General features: G+C 46.5%; 1 protein-coding gene across 1 annotated transcript; it reads right to left on the bottom strand.

Moving 5' to 3' along the window:
• Nucleotides 1–2212: 2212 nt before the first annotated feature.
• On the bottom strand, nucleotides 2213–4284 carry HOXD1 (homeobox D1). The gene is made up of 2 exons (XM_068543897.1): nucleotides 3639–4284; nucleotides 2213–3280 (listed from the first exon to the last, which is right to left on the bottom strand). The coding sequence occupies exons 1-2, from the start codon at nucleotides 4282–4284 to the stop codon at nucleotides 2946–2948; spliced, it is 981 nt and encodes a 326-aa protein (XP_068399998.1). The 3' UTR covers nucleotides 2213–2945.
• Between the last annotated feature and the right edge of the window lie 6653 nt (nucleotides 4285–10937).

Genomic DNA, 10937 nt, shown 5'->3' on the forward strand with positions numbered 1-10937 from the left:
AATAGACACATGGTCATTCTGTGAAGACAAAGGAACATTGAATAGTTAATTATATAACAGATAGAGCTGTCCACTGTGTATTCATTCTTGTAGAGAGTTGCTAGAGGGTAAATTAGCATATTTAGTTCGAAATCTTGTAAAATAGAAATGGGATGGATTGTTTTAGCAATTTCACAATTTGTGTAGTAACCATCATACTTCATCGAAGATCTGACTCAAAATAACACAAGGCTCTGAATAATGGGAAGGGGAATGTTCTACAAACATCCACATGGGCCAGGTTATCTCCAATGATGAGATGTATTTAATAATGTCAAAAATCCACTTTACCTGTATAAATACAGTATCACTGTAATCCTAGGGGCTGCATTTGCTTTCTCAGAACTGAACTCTTTCTTCCAATGATAGGCCTAAAATAAAATTGGCAGAAGTCATTGAGTTGTTTCTGTAACATTTTCATTGCTGGAAGGGACCTCCAGAGGTCACCTAGTTCGTCCCAATCTCCAGCCAGGACTCTCCCTAATACTGAATATAGCTGTAGAGCGATCTGCATTAAGAAAGCTTTTAAAGATCCCTGGGGTTGGTCAAAAAGTAGCTAATATTGGTCTGATTCATAGAACAGCATTATACATATGACAAAATAGCCACCTTCATCAGGGGGAAGACATCCATCAGGGCTAAGTGCTAGTAGTAGCTTCAAAAGGAAAAGCTTTATTTTCTCAGAGAAAAGGGTGGTAGATTAAGGAAATGACCAAGCGTGTTGGTATTTTTTTGTTTAGGTGTACTTTTGAATGCTTATCAAAAAGGAAACATTGTCTTGTCAAAGACCACTGCAGGGTAAGCCCAGAGATAGCTGTGAGCAAGCAGATCACAACTCTTTAACAAGTCCTTTCAAATGGCTACAGAGCTCAGAGGGGGAGCTGTTGTCTCAAACAAGATCCGATTAGCATCAAGTTAGTGAAGGGCAGATGGTGAAACATAAGAATAATATTGACAGACCTGCTTTTTAAATGGTATCTTTCCCCCCTAATCAGCTGAGTTTGTTAGAGCTGATAATTTTATTTCCTCAAACCCATTCAACTGTGGGTGCAATGGACAGGAGTTTAAGTGTAATTTCATTCTTCTAAGAAAATCACGACTGTTTTATAGGTAAAGTATTCCTCCACAATTATTAAACTTCTGAATTATTGGGTTGAAGTACTACACTACAATCTAGAAATTCTGCTAACAGGAGAGCTGAAGCTCTTAGCTGGATTATTTTGGGCCTTTAAGCCTTTCAGTTGAACTATACAGAGAATTTAAAGATAGAGCTATAGTTATCTATAAAGTGAGGGAAATGACCTGCCCTCTCCCCCAACAATTGTCCCAAGTATCCACATGATTTTGTGTATTAACACCACAGTTTCTCAAATCATATTTGTGTAAGGTTACATAAAAGCCTGCTCAACCACAGGTGCCTTCAGGGATGGGAACTGGGGGGCTGGATGGAAATAAGAAGTGTTTTATCACATACCTTCTTGCCAACTTTCAAATTTTCTGCCTGTACTTCTTCCAAAGAATTCATTTGAAAATATATCATTTTTTTAAAAACAGAAAGGCACCCCTGTGCTCTTACAAGGCTAGACACTCAGTCCGGGTTACAGGAAGTGGAAAGCTGCGACTACTGGCCTCTCCCATCCTCCTTTGTAATTCTTGACTTTGGAAATGGGAATTCAGACATTGAGATTTTTTGATGTGCAGCTGCCTTTCTCAGAACACTAACCAACTAACGAAGTCTTCAAGTTGTCTTTCCTCTTCCTTTTGTGAGAGCAAGAGAGAAAAGGACAAGGAGATCTCTCTGCAGTGTCTCCTTGGCTATACAACATTCCCACAGTGGACATCTAAACTTAAGGTGCAGTCTACATATTCACCATAAAACTAGGGCACTTAAGGAAATACTTCCATAATTACTTGGATATTGGGCAGAGTAGGTTTTTTTCTCCCTTAAACGGCTCAGATAATCGTCCCTAACTAGTTCACATACACAGCCTTTAAGAAGTGTTGTTTTTTAAAGTTATCAGCCTAACAAATTCCCATAGCTGAATCAAGAAATTCCAAACAGAAGAAACTGAATCAGCTTTAAGGAAAGATAATCAAAACATAAGAGTGTAAGGAAAAGCAGAAGGTAGCACATTCTGTTATTTTTATTACAAAAAAAAAGTTCAAACCCTTTACATGCTATGACATTAAATGTCATATATGAGTTCACTGCAAGCAAACCTCTTTAAAAATATACATACTGTATATATTTACATTCAAGTTTGAGTAACTGGTGTCAAGGTATAGTTCAGGATCTTTGCCCACCCTGTGGATTTGTTCAGCTACAAACTAATCAGCGACTGTATCTTCACTCAGGCACATGGAGAGGTAGAAACTGCTTTTTAAAGAAAACAAACAAAACCTGTAGTGCAAACGTGAAGATCATTGCTGAAGCAGCTTATACATCAAGGAGGCCCTAACTATAACTAGCTTTGGTCATCTCTAGAAGCTGAATACATGTAGTCTTGTCTTTTAAATTAAAACCAGATAAAACTTTGGGTAGATGCTCTTCTGAGCACATCAAGGTGTTGGTAGAGCTCAGCAAGGAATACTCTGCCACTCTGCACCGAGAATTGCACATGACTAAGTTAGGCGACATAGCAGCAGGGCTGGGCGGGCAGCTGGGCTCCTTTTCCCTGATAAGACACAATTAATACACAGATCAGTGGCTTTAGAGACTTCAAATTAACATCTGTACACCCACCGCTCCGAACTCAGAAGCCACCAAGATACCTCCTCTCCCAAGTGAAACCTCTATTACTTCTGCCCTGCCCACCTCCATCCCAAACTGAGCTAGTAAGTCCAGATAAGGGTGGGGTGGCCTATAAGTTCTACAGGCCACGGTTCCTCAGCCTCGTGACTAAACCTCATGAAGGTTCTTGGGCCTGAGAAGGGCTCCCCAGGTTCTTGCCAGAGTTGGTGGGGCTCGTTCCTGAGAGGGGAAGTTGGAGGGAAGTCAGGGTGGTGGCCAAGGGCAGAAGCCCTTCTCGTTCCCTTTTCTTCTGTTTCATCCTGCGGTTCTGGAACCAGATTTTGACTTGGGTGTCATTCAGCTGCAGTGAGTTGGCTATCTCGATTCGTCGGGCCCGAGTTAAGTACTTATTGAAATGAAACTCCTTCTCTAGTTCTGTTAGTTGCTTAGTGCTGAAATTCGTGCGGATCGCGCTGGACGAGTTGGCGGCTCCATACTTGGCGAATTTGCCTGCAACGTAAAGACAGGGAATCAGCGGGGCGAGAGGACGCGGAGACGAGGCTCGGGAGAGCTTTGGGTCCACATTAGAATCAAAGTCACTGAGCGGCCCTCTTGGGTCTCCGAACACAGTTGTGCCAGGAGAAAAGCTTCACCGAGTGCTCCTTCCCGCAATTTTCTCAACGCCTGGCACTCGGGGCACGCTCAATGGAATTCGCCTGCTTTAATGATGCCTCGGACCGCGTTTCCCCCATAAAACCCAAACCGCCGTCCAGAGCGACAGCTACAGCACGCCCCCGGCGCAATTCCGCGAGGCAGGCTCCGTCCCCAACCCCAGTGGCGTCCGTCCGTCCAAGGCCCAAGCACTTACTTTTCTTCGGGGCGTTCCTCTTCACTTTCATCCACTCGAACGTGCTGAAGGCGGCGGGGAGGCCGGACGAAGGGGACGCAGACTTGGGGTAGAGGCCGGGGGAGGGGGACGCGGTCTGGAAGGCCCCGGAGTGGCCGTCGGCCGGCTCTTTGAGACACGCCGGGAAGGGGGCGGGCTCGCCGAAGGCCGCGTAGTCCACCTGGCTGCTGAGGAGGTAGGAGCCGCCGCCCGAGAAGACGGCCGAGGTGGCGTAGTGGACGTGCGCCCCACCGTCGTCGGCCGGCCGCCCGAGCGCGCACGGGAAGTCGTACGGGGGCCCGGGCCCCGGGAGACCGTAGTCCGCGCCCCCAGCCGCGGCAGGTGCCGTGCCCGGCTCGTAGGTCCCCTCCAGGGGGCACGGCGCGTACGCGGGCGCGGCCGGGGGCGGCGCGGGAGGCTGCTCCGGAGCGGCCGGGGGCGAGGGCGCCGCTCGGGCCGCGGCCAGGGGCAGGCAGCTCACGAAGGCGCCGTCGCCTCTGCCTATGGGGAAGGCGGGCTGCAGGACCACTGGCCGAGCGTCGGCGCGGCAGAACTTGGGCGCGAAGCTCAGCACGTCGCCGCCGCCCCTGCCGCTGCCGCACGACACGTAGTCCAGGTAGGAACTCATGGTTCCGGTCCACCCCACCTGAGCGCGCCGGCCGCGCCCAGGTGCGGGGCCCGCAGGACCGCCGCGGTCGGCGCCGCTTCGCCTTCCCTCTCTAGCCGAGCTGCCCTCGCCGAGCCATGGCAAGCCAGGCGGGGGTAAATAGAGGCCTAATATAGGGGCGGGGTGGCCACGTGGCGCCGGCCGGCCAATGGGCGCCGTCCCAGCACGGCCTGGGTCCCGACTGGCGCTCCGCTCCACGCGCCTGCCCCGCCGCCAACTTTGCCAGCTGGCAGGTGGCCTCCGCCCAGCGCCCTACCCCGGCCCGGCGGAGAGGCGCCCTGTCCTGGGGCTGCCTGGGGAAGGGCGGGGCGAGAGCGCGGGACGCCTGCTTCCCGGACAGGTATTGGACCAGGTGGGGGCAGAAAGGCAGGACTAGCCGCTCGGGTAAGGACGAGAGGATGGAGAGGGTGAGAGCTCGTTCTTCTGCATCGTGGGTGGCTAGTCTCTCGGGTGTGAAGGGTGGGCGCCGCGGTGTGGAAGGTGTTAAAAGGCCCTCGGGGACCGCTCCTAGCCTCCTCCAGGGAAGGTAAAATTATTCCTCTTCCCTTTTTCTCTGAGCCCTTAAGCGCTTTCAGTGTTCTCGGCACTCCTCCTAATCTCTCTCCTAAACCTGGAGTAGACGTTTAATTTTCCCTCTTTTCCCTCTCCCCCCGACTCTGGGGACTAAATTTTATGCTGTAGGTGCTGTGTAGCTGGGGCGGCACAAACTCTGCACTTTTAAGCTAGATTTTTCACGTTACTTCGCAGCTTCTTCGATTGCTTCCATTTGTGGCGGCATGATAAGGGCGAGTATTGGAGTCCAGGGGTTTGATTTGGACAGAAGAAAGTTTCTGCCTTGTGGGACGTTTAGCAGATTCCCCCCCTCTGACTAGGTTGTAAAATAAAGAATCTGCCCTTGGAGTGAAACGCTCGTTGTGCTGCTCTCTGGGAGGTTGGCACACGCACCGTTGCTGCGTACGGTTTCTCTGAGGCGCTTTGGCTCCAGGGCGCAAAGGCTTCCCAGGGACCGGTCAGATCTCAGAGGTTTGGAGAGCGTTGTACCGCGAAGCAATTAAAGCTTCTGTTCCATCAGATAAGTGCTGCGTCGTCTCTTGCGAGTGAAATCTGAGGTCTCACAATGTTAATGGGCTCACGTCTTTCCCTTGATAATATGGTTTTGTTTACTGAGTGTAGAGAGACGGGAAATAAAAGTGCAATTGGCACGGGAAATGAAAAGTAGAAGGGTTACAAAGACAAGCTTTACATTGATAAACCTTCCAACTTCCTTGAACATTTTTTTAAATGTTTCCCGCTTTTGGGCTCTAGGACAAATAACAAATTAAATAAATAAATGTTATTTACACACAGCGGTAATGAAAGAGGGTGGTTTCCTAAAACTCTGTGTGAATAAAGAGTCTACTTTTGGCTTATTTGAGTGCCCTTGAAGACTTGATCTATTACAGCCTCTGAGTTATGGTGACCGAGGTTTTATTATTGTTTTACTGATCCACTTGTCATGAAAGAGCGATTGAGCCCTTGCCTAAAATTCCACTCTGTGGAAGTCTGGAAAATAGGAGCTTTTACAGTCCAGGGAGCCAGTTCCTTACAGGGATGTGAACTTGTGAATAAACAGAGCCACACCAAAAGTGTTACCAGTGTTGAGGCTGAAGTTGAGCCAGGATGGGGGAGGGTTGAGCCTGGAGGAGAGGGGGTAGGTAGAGGGTAGACACCTAGGAATGAGCACAAAGCTAAAGAGGTCTAGGATTCCTGCACTGCTGAAGTTCTTGGATTTAATTGGGAAATAAAATCCTGGGCTGGAAAATAGCCCTTCAAACTTGATATTGCTACTTCAGTTATCTCCTGTAGCCAGTCACACAACAAAGGTCCTAAATAGTTTTTATTTTTAATAGTTTTTAAAAAGAGAAAAAGGCTCTTCTCTAGCACCTTGGTTGGGAAATGATATAGCTCTTCAGAGCTAGCTCAGGCGTCAGATATAGATGCATTTCTTCACTGTCCTCCTTCTGTGCCCTTAATGCAAAAGTATCAGCAGGTCAGATGCTGCTGAGTTCACAATGCCCCCTCATCCCCCGACTGGCTAGACTTTAATTTTTACCAGTTTTTACCAGCATAATATCTCAGCTCTCACACTCTTGTCTCAAAACTATAAGACCCGCTCTCAAATGGTACTCATCTGATCACAGCTCCTAGGTCCAGAGGCCCCAAGGGGTCAAGAAGGAAGGGTGGCCTTGTAAACGTCTCCGGAGAAAGACACCAGCTGGCTGCAACCCAGATGTAGGACAGGAAACCCAGCCTGATTGTTTGGCAAATCTGACCAAAACGTAGCAAATTAAGGGCCTTTTCTCTAAGGTTTCAGGAAAAACAGGCAGCTAGGTGCCTTGGCAACCTTCATTGCAACAAAGACCAGGTTTTTAATGCTAAGCATTTGGAACAAAGGTTGGGTCCTTCATGTCACAGTTGAGCATTGACTTTGGTGCACCCGTGAGCTGTACACACTATTTCCCCAAAGAGAAATTTTGGAGATTGAGCTTTTGCTGAGAGAAGACAATGTCCTGAAAGGGACATCTAAAATTAATAATCTAAAAATTAGATTATTAAAATTGTGCTATTTTAACAACTGTGGGTGAGGGAGGGTGGGTGGGGTGTTCAGTATGTGTTCAGACCCAGTAACAGTTCCCTGATAACTGCAGGCAGAGAGCTACATTCTGTTCCTCCTTCTCTCTACTCCCTTTCATCTCCCAGCCTTTGGCATATGCTACACCTTGGGGCTCAGAGTGGCCATCTCCACTCCTGGGCTGGTTCTTGACTTGCTCAGGATGAAAGTCAAGACTCTGATCATCTCAGACTCAGATTCAATAAACATTTGCCAAGGACCTACTGTGTAAGAACTTTTTTGTTAGGGGAAGTTTAGGCTGAGAAAAAAGATATTCTCAAACCAAAGGAACAAGGGATTCATTTCTGGCACATGTTAGCTATACTATAAATCTACTCTAGGAAAATCTGAATCTATAATTTTCTAAGGAGATGTTGGAAGATATTATTGGGGCAATTGTGTGTATAAAGATACAAATATAGGATATTTTTGGTAACTTTAAAGTTTGTCTCCTAGAAGTTCAGAGTATGGAAGAAATGTCTTACTGATTTTATTGCTTGTTCAAGTCATGGATTCTTGAGGGTCACTTACCCTGCTGCGTCTTGGTGCTGTGAGTTCTCAGCAGGAGGTGACAGCCTAGGGGCCTGATTGCCAGGTTGTGTTTGATGTAGGAATGCTTTGAAATCTGTCCCATCGTACTCACCACAGCAGTCACCCCCTAACCACCCCCCAGGACTACCTTTCTCTCCCACTCAAACAACAGTCTTCTTTTCTGTAGACAGAAGTGATGGAGGGTGGCAGTCTGGTCTTCTGTGTGTTTACAGTTGTTCCTAAGAAGCCTCTTACAATCCCTCTCCACAAGCCCCACTGTGTTATCCCTTGGAGATGCTTGAGCACATGCAAACTCTTGGCTCCACAGCCCCAAAGGACAGAAAGGCTCTTGCTTGTTGGGATAAAAAGGAGGGTTCTTTTCTCTTAAGCAAGATTTGCAGCTCTCTGCAGCATCCTTCTATCCTAAGGTAGAGGTAGGGATGAACGGGATCCTAAAGACAGGAATTCAAAACCTGTCCGAAGTCTGATAACATGACCCTCCCTGAAGAAAACAGTTTAGTCTGCTGTGCCTTTCCCTAGAGTTTTGTGAAAGACTTGTGGGTCAAGCCCGTGCCTGGCACACAGGAGGCATTCAAGAAACATTTGTTGGCGTATGGACACCAAGAGGGGAAAGCCGGGGGGGGGGGGGGGCGGGGGTGGGGGAGTGGCAGAGGGGGATGAATTGGGAGACTGGGATTGACATGTATACACTAATATGTATAAAATAGATAACTAATAAGAACGTGCTGTATAAAATAAATAAATAAATTTCAAATCAAAGGGAAAAAAAAAAGAAACGTTTGTTAGGCAGAAATAAAAATGGACAGAATGGTGTGTCTTCACCATGACCAATATTGGCTAAAGGATATCCTTAGATTATTGGCTCCCGGCACCACTCCAGGTGGGTAGGAATCACCAGAGAAGCTTGTTTAAATGTGCAGGTTCCTCAGCCTCCCCTGCATCCCCACTGAGCTTCTAATCTAATAGGTCTGACTCAGGAGTTTTTCTTTTTAATAAGCCTGTTGGGTGATTCTAAAGCAGTGTTCTTCGGAACCACACTTTGAAAATTTCTGCTTTAGGAGCAGGGGTGGGGGGCGGTGTGGGGAGAGAGGGGTGATTCTTTTTTTTTTTTTTTTTTTTTTTAGAGAGGGGTGATTCTTGACCAGCAAGGTGAGAGTTCATGGCTAAATGGAGCAGGATTATACCTGAAAAGTGTCCAGAAGTCTGTTGGGTAGTAGGGGCAGAGAGGTCAATGTCAAGGTCAAACTTCAGTCTAGCTGGACTGAAGTTCCAGAAAATATCCTTAAAAGGTAGTCAGTAGGAATGTCTCAAGTTTTGCTGACAAAATAGTGCTTTGAAGAGACCCAGCTTACTTCTTGCCACTTCCCTAACTTGGCTTTGAGAATGCCAGTGGGGTAGGAAGTGAAAGAAAGGGATTTGTCTCTCCCAATCCCTTCAGAGAAAGCTGAGTGGTTCTGAGGCAATGGGAAGAAGGAAGGAGTAGGAATGGGAGTCTCAAGAGAGAGGAGCCAACTCTCATTTCCTTCCATGTCTCCCAGATTGCCTGGAATGAGCATTTGAGCCCTCAGGATCCAGAGGGGGCCAACCGTCCCTTGGCCTGAGATGTAACTCTTACTCTGGCTAGAGATTGACCTTTAACAGCATAAGATGTCAATGCTAGAAGACCCCTTAGAGGTAAGCGCCATCAAACCCCTCATTTTAGTGGGGAAGTTACTTTATTTACTCAGACTTAAAAGGCAAAGCCATCCTGCAAAAGATGAGGGAACGAACTTGGGTCTCCTGAATCCCCACAGTGTGCAAAGAGGGCGGAGTCAGGCAGCCTGTCCTGTGCACAGTGGTGGCCTCCATGCTGAACAACAGAGCAGTGTTCAAGGACACCACACAGCCAGTGGGGCTGACTGGGAGGCCTGCAGCCCTCCCTTTGCCATTTGTTTGCTAAACCTGTGCCCCAGACTTCTGAGGCCCCACCCTGAGCTGCTCCTGCGAGAAAGGGCAGAATTGAGCCGGGGTCCTCACACCCTCCACCAAGCAAAGGTAAAGGATCCCCTCATTTCCTGTTCAGCTTGATCAGCATCAGGGCCCTGGAGACAAAACAAGAGGTGTCCCTAGATTAATGTAGCTGGATAGGCAAGTACAAATAAGGACATGTGTGAACACACATAGGTACACCCAGCTCAATTATGCTGATCTTTTTTTTTTTTTTGCTCCTTTATCTTTATAATGGGTATTAAGTTTAAATTTACATGGTTCAAGATTCAAAGGGTACAAAAGGGTATGTGCAGTGAAAGCCTTTCTCCCACCCCTGTCCCCAGCCACCTAGTTCCCCTTCACATGGACAACAATTCTAAGAGTTTCTTCACCACTTTTATGAGTATATCTTTCCAGAAATACTTTATACCTTTACAATTATAGATATACTTGGTTATAGATACATCTTCCCACATTTTTCCATAAATGATAACATATTACAAGACTCTTCTGCACCATGCTTTTCCCCCAGTATATATTGAAGATCATTTCATACAGAACTTTCTACTTTATTTTTACAATTTTATGCTGTTCTACTGTATGCATCTACCACAATTTATTTAGCCAGTCCCTTATTAATGGGCATTTATTTTCATTTTGGTGTTAGAAACACATGTTCAAATTTTTGCCTATTAGAAAAATTCCTAGACATGAAATTACTTAGTCTAATGTATGTGCACTGGCAATTTTGATATATATTGCTAAATTGATCTCTTTAGAAGTGAATCAATCTATACTTCTACCAGCAACATATGAGAATTCATGTTTCCTCACACCTTTGACAAGTCAGTGGGATTTTAAAGTTTTTTTTTTATTTTTGCCAATCTGATCAGTGAAAAATAATACCTTTTACTTACCCTTATAGTGTCTCCAAAAATGTCATTCTTCCTTATCGTATTTGATCCTATTATAATTTTATTTTACAAATGCTAATACTGACACAGAAAAAAGATAAACAATTTACTGTAGTCACATCCAATGTAAATGGCCAAGGTCAGATGTTCAGCACTCTTTCCTATACTACACTGTGCCACAAGGAAGCCTAAGGAGGTTCAAAGAGAATGGGTGGCTTCAAGCATTCCCTGAAAGACACATGGTATAAAAAAAGCACAGAAGCTTTCAGACATCTGCTAAGAGGCCTCTCCTTTAGTGGTCTGATACCAAGACCGCATTTCTGCATGTTCCCCTGGAGAGTACCTTCTGAAAGCTGAAGGACTCTGATTAGCAATCTGATCTGACCTAGCCCTAAGCATTAGTTTGGATTCAATATCTGGGAAGCAGTAGGGTGTTGTTTTTAATTTCCCTGAGACTTAGATTTCTCACTGGCCACCCAGGATCTAAGTATTGATCATCATGGTGTGGGTAAGAGGACGTTTTCCCTAGG

The sequence above is a fragment of the Eschrichtius robustus genome, chromosome 5 (genome assembly GCF_028021215.1).
Source record: "Eschrichtius robustus isolate mEscRob2 chromosome 5, mEscRob2.pri, whole genome shotgun sequence".
NCBI lineage: Eukaryota > Metazoa > Chordata > Mammalia > Artiodactyla > Eschrichtiidae > Eschrichtius > Eschrichtius robustus.